Source organism: Acomys russatus, chromosome 7, assembly GCF_903995435.1.
Source record: "Acomys russatus chromosome 7, mAcoRus1.1, whole genome shotgun sequence".
NCBI classification, from domain to species: domain Eukaryota; kingdom Metazoa; phylum Chordata; class Mammalia; order Rodentia; family Muridae; genus Acomys; species Acomys russatus.
In genome coordinates, this window is record NC_067143.1 from 20,566,394 (window position 1) to 20,581,844 (window position 15,451).

The window sequence follows — 15,451 nt, forward strand, 5'->3', positions numbered from 1 at the left end:
CTGGAGGGCCTATCTATAGGTCAGACAGCCAATGTGCTTCCCAAGAGAACCAGGATTACCAGAAGGCCAGTGAGGCACTTGCTTTAGGAGTAAACTAAGAAGGTATTCCCCCAAGAACTTAGTAACCAAAATAAATATTTTGATGTGGCACTTTTTAAAGTCACAATGGGGAAAAAAAAAAACAATGGGTTAGGAAAAATTATCAAATGTGATAAATGCCTCACCTAACATGAGATGAAGATTTCAAAAACTTCTCTGACAGGTTTCCTTTTATTAAGGCCAGGAGAGTAAAATTACAATCAATTCTTATTTGCTATGAACAAAATATGTAAACGTTTATTTTAATTATTTATTTTGTGCACAGTATTTTGCCTGCATGTATACCTGCATGCCAAAAAATGGCACCAGATCTCATTATAGATGGTTGTGAGCCACCATGTGATTACTGGGAATTGAACTCAGGACCTTTGGAAGAAGAGCCAGTGAGTGCTCTTAACCTCTGAACCATCTCTCCAGCCCCAACATTTTTTTTTTAAATCTGAGTTTTAATATGCTTATTTTTTTTTCTTCAGTGTTCCTTCAACCCCATTAATAGTCTGGGGAAAATAGGCTCCCAAAATTCCTAAGGTTATGGGCTTAAGATTTCCCCCCTTTGTTTGAGGCTTAGTTTCCTACCATCCTCCAGGTGACACACACACAAAATAATGGTGTGTGTGTGTGTAATAATGGTGTGTGTGTGTGTGTGTGTGTGTGTGTGTGTGTGTGTGTGTGTGTAGAGAGAGAGAGCAGGGAAGCTACTCCTGCAAGGAAGCAGGCAGCCACAATGGACTGAGATCAGCAAGAGTGCTGCAGCAAACGGCCTGGGGATTTCCAGTCAGACACCTTCCATCTGTTACCAGAACTGCAAGGCCTGAAGCTACAAGGCGTTGGAGATGAAGCGGTGAGGAAGCCTCCTCTAATACCTCATACACAGTCTGTCTGATGCAGCAGCACACGTTACCTGACTCCTTCACTAAAGAACAGTGCTGTTCGGGACTCTGACATGAACTGAAATGCAAAGGGAAGGGAAGAGGCTCTGCTGTATCCAGTCAGCGAAGGCAGAACGATGAAAGGAGCAGAGGCCCCCAAGAACAAGTGAGATGTTAGAGGTGAGACTATCACAAGACAGGCATCACAGGAGGACTGGGCTACACCACGGAATCTAGCAGACATGGACCAAAGAGAGAAATCACCTGGGACTTTCAGTTCAAGAAAATACTTCAAGCCCTTAAGTCAAAAGAGGATTTATAACTAGGCTATATGAACTCTTATGTGCAGTTGGGACGTAATATGAGTAAACCATGTACTATCCTCAAAGCTAAATTTTAGAAACCTTCAACACTCACTTTCCCTCAATTAAAAAACTACAAAGTTGGTTCTTCAGATGAAATGCTGTCTGCTATACAATAACCAAAAGGCTTCTGAAAACAGTGGAGTGGGAAATTTTTTTATGTGTTAACATTTTATTATCACTTGTATGAAACAAAAAAAAAAAACCCTCCTGATTTTTAAAAAATAAGTATCTTCATTAAATTTCATCAAAACCAAAATAAAAGCAATATAAAAAAGAGCAATGTGCTAACTCTTAATATTGTATACTTCAAAATGTTAATAAGTCTCATAACAAAGTAACAGGCATAGTCCTCTGGACAGCAGTGGTACACACACAATTAACAGACACTATGTGTTTAGATTCTATTGGTTTCTTCCTTTCTATTAGAAAACTGTACTAAGTACAGGAAAAGCTATATTCTTGCACCGATAAACCAGTGAGAAACAAGGCAGAAACTAGACAGTGAGAAACAAGGCAGAAACTAGACATAAGAAAAAGTCAAGTCATAAGGTGAAAGAAATGCAAAGACATGTTGTTAATTCACAACATGGCTGCTCTGGCAAGAGATCACAAGTCTATCTGACCCAGCTGGAATACAGATATGCCTTTAATTCCAGGAGGCAGAGGCCAGCAGATGCCTGAGCTCTAGTCAGTGCTGTTGAGTCAGTGAGCTGCGAAGCACTGCAGTGGAATCCAGAGGCAGTTTTAGTGGGAGAGTTTTACAGAGAGAGCCAGAGGGAGAACAAGGTAGACACAGGTGACGGCAGAACAAACCAGAGAAGGAGAAGGAGCCAGAAGATTAGAACATATTGCTAGAGTTAGTTTTAGGCCAAGCAGAGCAATTCTCAGTAAGAATCCGAGAGAAGCCAGATTAAGCCAACTTGGAGAGGAGTTTGAGCCAGGACAGGTGAGTTGAACCAGCCAGCCCATGTTCAGAAATAAGTAGAAAGGGTGAGCTTAGTCCGCAGTAATTCTGAGGCAGAAAACATTCTAGGCCTAAATTTGATTGTACAGAGTCTAAAAGCTTCCAGGACTAGGCCTAGCAGACAAGGCAATGAGCCTCCAAGATGATAATTATTTCAGGAGAATAAAAGATACTTTAACAAAACCATCTTATTACTTATTAAGAAGAAAAAGAAAACTTTTACAATATCACAAAAATCAGACTTTGAGGTGAAATTGGGGGTGGTGATAACATATGTACAAATGATTTAACTTTCACAAAGAGAGTGAAATATGAAAAAAACCTCAGTGTAAAAGTTTTCATGTGTAATTTAAAGCATGCCAAGTAGTTATAACCAAGTTTGTATGTTTCAACCATAATAGGATGAAACAATATGCACTGGCATACACAGCGCTGCTGTCACCATGTTCACTGTATAGTCCGCAGGAGACCAGCTGCCATCATCAGCAAAGTTCATCACCTTGTGTATGTTTCTATAGTTCACTTATTAAAAATCACTACATCAGCAGGGCATGGTAGCACCTGCCTGTAATCCTAGCACCTGGGGAGGCAGAGGCAGAGGCAGGTGGATTGCTTGAGTTCAAGGCCAGACTGCAAAGCAAGTCTAGGACAGCCAGGGCTACACAGAGAAACTCTGTCTAAAAAAACAAAACAAAACAAAAAACAAAAAGAAAAAAAAAAAAATCACTACATCCATCAGAAAGGGTTGAGATGAAGACCATGTTTTGCCATTCACTAGTGATCATTAAGGGAAAATGTAAACCTAACAGACAAGTAGCAATGCTTAGCACAGCCTCACTAAGGCTCAGGCTGCTCAAATTCAAAATTAGTATTTGGATTCCTTCATCAGTGTTACTGTGAAGGTTCAACAAGATCAAGGGGGAGGCAGTTTTCCCACGAAGCAACTGCCTCAGAAGTGATGATTGTTCTTGGTACAGGGACGTGGTAGAACAAAGATACGATTGTTTTGCCTTCCCCCAAAATTAAAAGAATGACATGAAGGCAATGTTCTCACAAAAGCTGTATTTTTACGAGACTGGTTGGACATTCCCTTTTAGAGGGATCAGACAAAGAAAGACCGTGAGGCCCACTGCAGGTCAGTGTTGGACCTGTGTCTACTCACTTGCAATCTGATAAATATCCGGTTCTTCTCTTGCCAACTTCTCTCTAGCAACATCAGCTATTGGTCCAAAGATGGTTACAGGTCTTAGGAATCCAGCTAAAGAGCAATTAAATGGAGAAAAAAGTAAAATAAAAAAAGATGATGATGATGATATAGTTTATAAATTCCACTTTCTGAAAGATACTGCCATGAAAAGATGTACACTAAGCTATAGAAATAAACTACCTTCTCGAAGAACAACCCTTTCATAAGCTGGGAACTTTGTTTGAACTGGCTGAGCCGACAAGTCTTCTCTGCTTTTTCGAAGATTTCTCTTGGAGCTGCGAAGACCTCGAAATCTCCAGAAGTCTGCCCGATCGCCACCTGCTGTCTTTGGAAGTGTGTATTGTACACTGGCTAACTGTTCAGCTCTATTGAAGGAGAAAAAAAGAAAGAAAGAAAGAAAGAAAGAAAGAAAGAAAGAAAGAAAGAAAGAAAGAAAGAAAGAAAGAAACATAAACAAGGGTATTTAAAAGGCAACAAGGAAAAAACTCGACAAAATAAAATGGAATATCAAAATTCAGGATAAGTATTCACTTGCAGTATATATTTACAGTTTTAATAGAGTAGTTTTATAATGTGATTAAATCAGTTATGACTATAGTGAGTGAACACAATGAAAAACACCAATTTGTATACCCCAAATTCCTCAATGAGAATGAAACTGTATCATCGTTTCACAGTATAAGGAGTTTCCAAGTGTTCATACCTGTTCTTATTGGGGATGATGCCTCGTTCTACCTCCTTATGATTTTTGCCAATTCGAATGGCAAGCCAAGAGCCCAGCTTTCCATTGTACAAAGTATCCACAACACGGAACACTTCTCCTTTGTTAAAACTAAGTCCATACGGAGATTCCTTTTCATATTCAAAATGGGTTCTAATATAGAATGAATCTCCTACATCTGATTCTACAATGCGGCGATAAACTAAGGAATCAAAAGAAACACGTTAATCAATACTTACTAGAATAAAAACTTAATCTGCAGAGAAGATATTTATGAGATGCTCCTAATGCCCACATCAGCATACAGTACCAGTCAAAGTCCAATCTCACTGTGTGTCGGGAATTACTTCATCTCACTGTTCTTCAACATTACCTCTTAAAATGGAAACTTAGTACCTCCACTGGGCACATGATGAAATTATGCAGAAAAAGATGAATTTCTGCTTCCTGTTATAGCATCTAATTGATCTGCAAATGCTCCAAAGAGCAATTTTGTTCCCCAACTCCTCCAGAAGACTTTGACAGTTCCAACTGAGCATGCTAGGCTGTGTGTGGTTCATTCCTGTAACCCCAGCACTTGGGAGGTAGACAGGAGAATCAGGTGTTCCAGATCAATTTCTTCAACTCAGGAATTTCCAGGCTACCTGGGCCACATGAAACATCCACCTCAAAAACAAACATACAACACAAGAACAAGCCAAAAACGGAGTGTGTTGGAGCTGGGAGCTGGAGCGGGTGGAAGTGGGCAATGTACAACTGATTCTCAACCACTGGATAGGAAACATAAGCTAAAATAAATCTCAATTTTCAGGGGAAAAAAAAAAAAAAACCCAGAAAGAACAGTTACTTATATATTCTTTGAAATGATACTAACGGTCCTGTATACTGCTTAGGAAATACCAATACAAAACTTAGACACTATCCACGTAACACTTTACGTAATCCAATAACTAATAAAATATTTTTCTATGACCTAGAAAGGATTGGCTGGCATTTGACTTAAATCATAATGCCATAAATATTGGTTATATTCATCTTGCTCTGTTAAGGAGCATAGTGTAAGACTAAAGAACCATAAGCAAATAAAATTAACTTCCTGAGATTAATAAATTCAATCATTACTCAAATTGAAATGATTTATTTTGAGCTACATTTTTTTTTAATGGTTCATTTGGGTTTTTTTTTTTTTTTTTTTTTTGAGGAAAGGTCTCACCAGGTAGCCTTGCCTGTCCTGGAACTTGCTATGTAGACCAAGCTGGCCTTGAATTACAGATCTCTGAATCACTTTGAATCACGTACCTCTGACTACCAAGTAGGGAGATAAAATGCCTAAGTCATCATGCTTGGCTTTGAACTCGTGATTCTCTTGTGCTGGGCTCCTGAGTGCTGGAACTATGGGTGTGCTACCACACCCGCCCCTGATTTACTTTGAACAACTGAACCAATCCCCACGAGAGGCTCCACTCCCACAGGTGCATTGTCTCCATTTCAGACAGTAGCTCACCATCCTTCTTCTTCTGAGCCAATATGGTCACTTCTTCACCTTTAGGGAGGTCAAGGAGGAAAAGGACAGCTTCTTCTCTTATGATATTTGTGAAATCTACATTGTTCACCTATTGGAATAAAAAAATTGTATAAATTTATACTAGCTGTTTTGAATATAAATGTATTTATTTACTTAGAAAACAAGTATTTTCAGAGTCTACTACTTCAAAGTCAGTGTCTACTTATATTACTAAATTCTTAAGTTCCAAAATGAAGTTGAAATGAAATCTATCCAATTGTTACCAGTAACTGTGCAGGATTGCAAGCAAGTGGGGATTTTCTCCTGTTACTTTTGGGGAAAATTTCTCCATTAATAGAAACAATAAAAAGGCCAAAAGACAAATAATCAAAACGCACTATTTACTTTCATGTAAAAGCCAAAGTGAGGTATAAGAAGAAGCTGCTTTTAAATGATGTATTCCCCGATTACCTCAAAACAAGATCATAGAGTAGGTAAGGAAAGTGCTGTAATTTCAATTACAGTCAGAATTCCCATCATGTTGTGTTCAAATGCGACATAAGTGGACTGAGTATAAGTGAAGGATCAGGAGGAACCTAATACAGTACCAGAGATGGTGTCATGACTGCCTTACATGCTTACATTTGAAGGGAAAGGAAGATTAGATCAATGGCGCCACTGGGACAGGCCACAAGCACAGCAAACTCAAGGTAGAAAGATTCTGACTGTGGGCGGCTCACTGAGATGAAGACAGCACTTGAGATGCAGGGACCACTGATACAGTCTCCCAAATTACAGAAATCAAGGCAGCAGGAGTGGTGGTCATATGACAGAATCTCAGGGAGAAAGCCTTCAAGGATTGACAGGCAATTGCTGCTAAGAAATGAAAGAAATTGTGCGGTGAAGTTGACACTGGTCAGTAATGGCTGTGAAAACTCAGATTCAGTAGCAGATAAAGCCAGACTGCAAGGCCACAGTGTTTAACAAAAAGAAAGAGGAAGCAAAGAAGGAACTCAACATCCCTTGAACAGTCAACAGCAAGTGGGAGAAATGAAGCTGAGGAACCAGAGGGGAGGAAAGGGCGAAGAGGTGGACAAAGCTGCAAGACTGCAGAGCAGATGGAAAGACTCTAGTCAGCACAGGGAGGAGGAAGGCTGAAACCAGAAAGAGACCAGAGTGGAGGTGCTGAACAGAGGAGACAGAGAAACAGTAAATGCATCACACCTCTGGATAGACTGACGTTCTGATTTTAAAAAAGAGACAGAGTTTACCTACCAGAATCAAATCTATATAAACATGGATACCCTATAAAGAAGTGAGACACAGACAGGACACTACCATTGCTAGGCAACACTGTCAAGGGAAGGAACGGGAGAGAAGAGAAAATCACAATTGGCGGGTACATCTAGCCTACACTCTCCTGGCTTTTGTCAATGATCACCTTTCTTGCGAGGTGTGAAGGTTGAAAGCCAAATTTGACTGATATAAATCCCATCCACCCTCCTGGATCTGAGCCACTATCTGAAATAAGGAGTCTGCGAGGCCAGGGTTCCTAGGAAGACTACTTACTCTCATGGTAAAACAATACCTACCCCAAAATGCTGGCTGGCAAGTTGTGGTCTCTGGCAGTCTTGGCCAGTCCAAATGTTTAACTGAACTTTTAGTTTAACTGAATTTTTAGAAGACTACTTAGTAGACAGTAAAATTATCTAAAACTTATTTCCCTTATAGGTTCTATAAATACCAGTAACTTCAATAAAACATCACTAACAACATAACAAAGCAGCACACAAGAGCAAAGGCAGAATGGCAAGTGATCAGTCTAACACAAGCTAGAGATAATCAGTTCTTAATTTGAAACTTAGGTGATTCAAGAGCCTGTACATACATTATTACCCTAATCACAATAGCAGTCTGCCATGCCTGGCATCTGATGATCTAAGACTTTCGAATGCACATAAGATGATATACTGACATACCCTGAGAATTTGATCACCTTCCTCTAAGCCTTCTTTGGCTGCAGGGCTATCTTCTAGAACGCCAGCTACAAATATTCCGACATCATTTCCACCAGCTAGTCGCAAACCCACACTATCTCCTTTTCTGAATTTTACCAGTTTCATGCTGGGCCTGTTAAAACAGATATTTCATTTCAAACAGTTAAAAGTCACAGCAGGCTGCTACAGCAACAGCTATATTGAGAATGGAACAAAGGACCATCATTTCTAGAGCCTCCTACATGGTACTCATTCAATAAGTAGAACTTAGTATTAGACTCCAAAGCCAGATTTAACAGACCTTCGAATTTCTTATTTGAAAATAAGTTTTAAAATACCTAAATTTGACAGAGAAAAAATGCTTTCTATGAGCATTCTATAATTTTCCTTATAAACAGTTGGTTTTCCCTCTTCTTCAAAATACTTATGGTACATTCCCAATACATAAAAAACAAAAACAAAACCTACTTTCCTACACCAATCCCACTAAACAAATGAAAAGCCTCATTTAATATAAGGAAAAGAAACTATGCATACAGTTCAGTAATTTTCTTAATATGAAGAAATATACAAGCAGGGTCTGTTGTAATCTCTACAATTAAGATAGAGGATTTGAGTGTGGTAATTGGTGGGCTCTTTGCAGTACCCTTATTCTGCAGCTCTTTCTAACTCTGAGATAAGAACATTGGGTTATTCGGCATTTCTCAATTAGCCCTGCATCCACCTCTGTCCTATAATTCCCATAGGGAAGAAGTGAAGGGACAGATGCACGCATGTCACTCTATTATGCGGGTGGGGAGCAAACACCTAAACACAACTTAAATAGCTGAGCAGAGAAGACACTGGGCAAGTTGCTCTACACTGCTGTCTAAGTTCTCAATGTTGTCTCCACAGTTCAAGAACTATTCTTTTAGCTGGGTGTGGTGGCGCACGCCTTTAATACCAGCACTCGGGAGGCAGAGGCAGGAGGATCAATATGAGTTGGTGACTAGCCTGGTCAGGATAGTTAAGATAACATAAAGAAATCATGTCTGGCGGAGGGGGAGGAATGGGGGGAGCACTTTTAAAAAAATTATTATTTATTTTTATTTATTTATTTATTTTTGTTTTTCATGACAGGATTTCTCTGTGCCGCCTTCTTAAGCCACGCATGGTGGTGCATGCCTTTAATCCCAGAAAGGCTACATAAAGAAACACTGTCTCAAAGGGAAAAAAACAACAACTATTCTTAACTCTCACTATTCTGAATATATAGTAAATTTATTAACCAATTACCAAATTGTCAGAATTTATAAAATAAAGTCACATACCTGAATAAATGATTTAAGGGGGAAATTCTGGTACTTTTGAACAGCCTAGTTAAAAATTGCAATAGCCTTTATAATTTGTAAAACAGTCACCATTAATCTGGTTTTCTTCTCCCTCCAACCCCCATGCAAAGTCTCACTATATAGTCTTGGCTGTCTTGGAACACTATACAGACCAGACTGACCTCCAATTCCCAAGATCTGCCTCCTGAGTGAGGAGACTAAAAGTGTGTGTCACTATGTCCAGCCATCTCGTTTTCTTACCTGAAACTAACAGAAAAGCTAGACATAAAAGTCAAAAGGCCACACGTTGGACAGGCTGCACTCAGTCAAGGCTCCTAGCGCCCTTGACATCCTTCTGACAATATTTACCAGCTATGGGATGGATGCTTCTGAGTCCTTGCTTGTGCTGGTATCGTGCTTTCAGCGGTGCCTCATCTAAAACACTGGATCCACAGACAGATCTTTTAAATATGTTCTTGGAAACCCTAGGTCCTTGGAAACCCTCCACTAACCCTGACTAGTCCAGAGAGCCTCATTAAGTGGATGTGGCTGAATGGCTCTGTATTCAGATAAAGTCTGGCTTTTGAAAAGCAATGCTAGACTGCAGCTTCAGGAAAATGACAGGCTTTGTGCTTTGCCCTATCTGTATTATATCAACTATGTGCAGTAACAAAACCCACTCATTTATTTTCCCCTCAAATCCACTAACTGTATTTGAATGAAAGACCCATGGCTCAGCTATTAGGACTGCAGACACGCTCGTCCCCTTCCGCATCTGCCCTTCAGGCTGGAGAAGCAGTTCTTCGGCATCTTACTACAATTTCAGCAATGTCAAAAATGAGCAACGGGACTACACCTTTTCTTCCTTCCTTCTCTCCTTCGTTTTGGGTTTTTTTGTTTTGTTTCATTTTGTTTTTGAAGACAGGGTTTCTCTGTGTAGCCTTGGCTGACCTGGACGCACGTCATAGACCAGGCTGGCCTGGAACCCAGAGATCTGCCTACTCTGTCTCTCTGAGTGCTATGATTACAGGCGTGCACCATAGAGCCTGGCTAAGACTAAGCTTTTTCATTCTGTATGTTTTAATCATTCATTACCAATACTAAAAATAAGCTATTTAAATTCATACAATACTCACCTACTTCTGAAGCTATCTGCTTCTGCCTGAGTACTGAGGAAAGAGCCCATGTATTTTTGTTTTTAGTTTTACACAGAAAACATTGAGGGCAGGGAGAATTCTTGATCTACTACGCCTTAGAAAATGTGCTTATTTTCAAGTATTCACATATCATGTCCTTTTTATGATGGAAGCAACAGATTTAAAGACTATGAAGGCTTAAAATTTGCTCGCAAAATATACCTATAAACTAATGAATACATGGTATGGACTCTCAAACTAATTCTAGAATAGCTTTCTCAATCAGAAATGACTTTCCTCTAGGCAATACATTGAGATACTCTTGGCTGAATAACTGAAGGTGTGCTACTGACCGTGTGGCCAGGGACTCCGCACATGTCACCTCACAGGAGGTCCACCAGAAACAGACTCAGCCCAAAATGTCTCAGTGCTGACTTACAAGTACTTGTCTCTAAGTGCTAGGGAAGAGAAAGCATGTGGACACGCTGTATCTTAGTAGAAAACCTTTACTCTTACCTAAGAACTAGGTAAGACAAGGTCCTAATTAAAAAGAAAAAAAAAAGGGGGGGGGGACGCAAAAAGGTAGCTTTGCTGTTAACCATAGTATTATGGGCACTAGACAATACTATAGGAACTTGACTTTCAATTCCTATGCTGAGAAATATCTAATAAATAAAAAAAGACCATGTGGCTTGGAAATTGCATTACCTAAGTATCCCGTCTTCATGAGTTGAATTAGGCAGAACACCATCGGAAGGACTGACAGGTAAATCCACATCTGGTTGGCCAACTTGAGCATACACAGGCTTTGGTTCTAAAAAAAAATAATAATAAAAGTAGAGAACAAAAAAGCAATTATCACGCGGTCCATACAGCTCTCTGCAGTAACATTAACACTCTTCATTATGCAAACCCTCTTCTCACAGCCATTCCCACCACTAGTCACTAGAGTAAGACAGACAATAGAAGCAAACAGTTCCAATGTTTAAAATAGCGTTTTTTTATTTTTCAAGGTAATCTAATATTCCCTCCATGCTGTCCCTGCAGTGCTATATGAGGAACCTAAGGTCTATTACTAGCTTGACAAGCACTGTCACCCCTCAGCTCTATAATATTTATCTTTAATGAAAAGTGTTGAAAAACATCCTTACTTACTGCAAGCAGCTGTTAAACATGAATAATTTATATTTAGAAAGTAAGAGCCGGGCGTGGTGGCGCACGCCTTTAATCCCAGCACTCGGGAGACAGAGGCAGGCGGATCACCATGAGTTCCGAGGCCAGCCTGGTCTACAAAGCGAGTCCAGGACAGCCAAGGCTACACAGAGAAACCTTGTCTCAAAAAACCAAAAAACCAAAAAACCAAAAAAAAAAAAAAAAAAAAAAGAAAAAGAAAAGAAAAGAAAGAAAGTAAAAACAAAAAACATTCATGAAGATTACTGATCTATGCTCTTACCATAATAAGAAAAAGCTGAACGGCATATACAGAAAAATCCACATTGGTAACAATAATTGTATCCTTAAAATCTTCTGCAAATGATGACAGTTGCTGTAATCTGACAGCAAAAACGTTTTTTGTTATGCTTACCGGGAAGAGTAGGTGTTTGCTTCTCACTTTTTTCAACTGTAACTTCTTCCACCACTTTAGGTGTATGATCATCTACTTGTTTTACAGGAGTTGAGACAGTCCCAGGTTTAGAAATTCTCTCTTCTTCTCTGCTCCGGAGGCTAATTTATTGCAATAAAAACATGAAAAGGGTAAGGATGATTTTTAAAAAAGCACTTCATAAGAACAGAAGAGGCAAGACAGCTTCAGAACCAGGGGAAAGGATTTGCTGAGTTACCAAAGTTAGCAATTAAAATGAGGATGAGCCAGCAACATGACTCAGTGGTGAAAATACTTGCCACCAAACTAGATAACCTGCATTTCATTCCTAGGCCCACATAATCCAAGGAGAACCAATCCCTACAAGTTGCCCTCTGACCTCCATCCACGCAGACAGACACTAGCACTCAAATGTAGGCGCTGAGCCATGTTTATCTACCAAATTCCTCACTGCTCAGAAGCAAACACCAGCTAGAACAAGTCCTCCTAAAGGCATTTTGTTCTTCCTCAGAAACGTATAGATGCATGTATTTTGATGTTTTATTTGTGCGTATATGTGAGTGCATATGCACACCATGTGAGGTGTCACTAACACCAAGGTGTACATTTGGAGACCAGAGGAAAACGTGGAATTAGTTCTCCACCACCCTTGTGTGGGGTCTGGGGACTGAATGCTAGTCCTCCTGGCTTCCATGGCAAGTTTCTCTTACCACTGACCCACCCTGCTGGCTGTTTTGGGGTTTTGTTTGTTTGTTTTTTTTTTTTGGCTTATACACAGTATGGTCCCATTGAACGAGGGACTTTGGGTTGGCTAAAAACTATTAAAAAATGATTGTTACAGATGGGATTTTAGCCAGGCTTGGTGACACACACCTTTAATCCCAGCACTCAGGAGGCAGAGGCAGGTGGTGGATCACTGTGAGTTCGAGGCCAGCCTGGTCTACAAAGTGAGTCCAGGACAGCCAAGGCTACACAGAGAAACCCTGTCTCAAAAAACAACAACAACAACAACAACAACAAAACAAAACAAAACAACAAGAAAAAAATTCAAACCAATGGGATTTTATACTCCACATAAATTGATTCAAAGGCAATAAAGGCTCCTTAGCTTATCAACTGTGTAAACAAAGTAACAAATTAACACATCAATCAATCAGATCAGCAGAAAGTACTGTTAAGTGAAAAACTGCAAGAAGAGTGGCATGGAGACCATGAAGGTAGAAGCATGCATCCCTCTGAAATGTTTCTCAACAGTGAACATGAGGGCGTGGTGGCCAGCGGCTTACCCAAGCTACTTTCAAATGGCTCCCAAATGATATGCCTCCCACAAATGTCCTTCCTAGAGACTCTAGACACCAAGTTCACCTGGCAACATGCTGTAAATTCTCTGAACATTCAATAAACAGATACTGAGCCCTTCCAAGAAGGCTACATCTGAGGCCTGGGGACATTAGCTCTGCCTCTTCTGTTGGCACTCCATCTTAGAAGCAGATAAAGACACAGCGCTGTTTGTACGTCTTGTACTTAGGCTTATCTTTAGTCTTAGTAGCCAATACTTTCTAGTTTTGTTCCTTTTATGTTTAGCTTTTTGTTTTTTGATGATAGGGTTTCTCTGTGGAGCCTTAGCTGGAACTCAACTCTATAGACCAGGCTGGCCACCAACTCACAAAGAGCTGCCTGCCTCTGCGTCCTGAGTGCTTGGATTAAGGGCGTGCGCCACCCCGCTATGTTCAGCTTCTTTACTGTTAGCACAAGCCTCTTCACTCTCTTGATCAGAACATAACTGCTATGCTGTGCCAGGCTGCTTCACTAATGCAGCTTTCCCTCATACTTCAAGCAATCAAGCAACCTCAGGCCATCCATACTGCAGACATCACTAAGTTAGCCAGGCTTGCTTGAACTTGCTCTGTAGTGATGTATCTAGGCCTTGAACTTCTGATGGATTCTTTTGCCCAGTCTCCCACGTAGCTAGGATTAGAGACCTAACCATTACGCCTGGCCTCCTTGTGGGTGGTGGTGGTGGTGGTTGTCCATCCCTGTGTGCATGCAGGTGCTAGAGTTTGACACCAAGTGTCTTATACAATCACTCTTTGAGACAGTGTCTCCCTGACCTTAGAACTCAGAAACTTGGCTGAACTGGCTGGCTGGTGAGTTCCAGTGTTCTGCCTGCCTGTTTCCCCAAAGTATGGATTATAGGTGTATGCCACTACACCAGGCTTTTTACATGGGTGCCCAGGGTCCAAATTCTTGCCCTTCTACATTTGTGACAAGCTCTTTACCAATTAAGCCACCTCTCCAGTCAGAGCTTCTTGTGGGTCTGAGAAATTCAACTAAGATTGTTAAGATTCAATGGTGAAGTCCCAGCACTCAGGAGGCAGAGGCAGGTGAATCAAGACCAGCCTGGTCTACAAAGTGAGCCCAAGACAGTCAGGGCTATCATACAGAGAAACCCTGCCTTTAAAAAACAAAAAAGCTTCAATTGTGAGTACCTGGAACCCATGAGCTTACACCGATGAACCATCTTGACAGCCCAAACCAGACAATTTTAGTGAGAAGACAGCTCCAAATACAGAATTTAAATAGGAAAGATTTGAAGAAAGACTAAGGAGCCCTTTCTCAGTGGTGTCCTTAGGCTTTGTTGGTGGTACAGTTATCCTGCATTCAGTCTAATAACACCTACAGCCAACAGCTGTGGGTTTACAGCACTGAGGGCAATACCACAGTCATCTTATGTTCTCTCCAGGGCTACAGAGTCCTGTTCTACATTCTTCATCTGTGAATAAGGTTTTCATAAAGTTATTACCTTTTATATATATAAAGGAACTGCCTGCGTTTTTTTTTTTTTTTTTTTTTTTTTTAACAGAAACATTTCATATGTAATGGTGTTTGGCCAACAGGTATGTCTATGTGAGGATGTTGGATCACTTGAAACTGGAGTTACAGACAGTTGTGAGCTGCATTGTGGGTGCTGGGAATTGAACCCAGGTCCTCTGGGAGAGTAGCCAGTGCTCTTAGCTGCTGAGGCATTCTCTCCAGCCCTGGAACTGCCTATTTTTAAATTTCATTTTGTCTATCTTGGTTCTGAGTGACCAGAAAAGCTTATCACTGTGCCTTCTATCAGACTGTCCTGCACAATGCCTAACAGAGCTGCAGCAACAAGCTCAGAACATACCTTCAATAGCCACTCACTCTGAAACACTAACTACTGTATCAAAAGAGCTCTTGGCAATGTTTAATGTTGTAAATAACTTTTAAAAACATACTGGTATGAAGCAGCACTTAGTGATGCTTTAATGCACATTTTGTAAAATCATTTTTACACTATCACTAACCAAATTTTCCAAAGCAAACAGAACATTTTTTTGACTGTCTACTCACTTCAAGGCTCTTAAGAGCTAGCCACATGGCTCCTTTTGCTGTTCTTCCAACAAGTCAAGTGTTTCCATTTCAGGAGCAGCACATTGCATCTTGTTTTGGAATGATTTTTTTTTTATTGTTTCAAGCACACATGACTAAAGAGAAGTCTCTTTTCCTAAGAATGCTATCTAAGCCTTTCCCCTCCCAATCATCACATTGCATGATATTCTTTATACTGCTAACCAATAGTAAACACTATTCTTTACATTTTAAAACCTACCCCTTTATTCATTTGTATATAAGCTCACATAGTACAGAT

At 40.2% G+C, this 15,451-nt stretch overlaps 1 protein-coding gene across 6 annotated transcripts in view; it reads right to left on the minus strand.

Annotated features, from left to right (window-relative positions):
• Positions 1 to 15,451, minus strand: part of Tjp1 (tight junction protein 1) — a 233,071-nt gene that overhangs the window by 24,150 nt on the left and 193,470 nt on the right. For all 6 annotated transcript variants that reach the window (XM_051148682.1, XM_051148684.1, XM_051148683.1 and 3 more), the window contains exons 9-15: positions 11,758 to 11,897; positions 10,881 to 10,986; positions 7,709 to 7,859; positions 5,730 to 5,838; positions 4,208 to 4,427; positions 3,685 to 3,869; positions 3,460 to 3,555 (exon numbers count right to left, since the gene is read on the minus strand). In XM_051148682.1, coding sequence (XP_051004639.1) covers positions 3,460 to 3,555; positions 3,685 to 3,869; positions 4,208 to 4,427; positions 5,730 to 5,838; positions 7,709 to 7,859; positions 10,881 to 10,986; positions 11,758 to 11,897 — 1,007 coding nt within the window. The remainder of the gene's footprint in view (positions 1 to 3,459; positions 3,556 to 3,684; positions 3,870 to 4,207; positions 4,428 to 5,729; positions 5,839 to 7,708; positions 7,860 to 10,880; positions 10,987 to 11,757; positions 11,898 to 15,451) is intronic.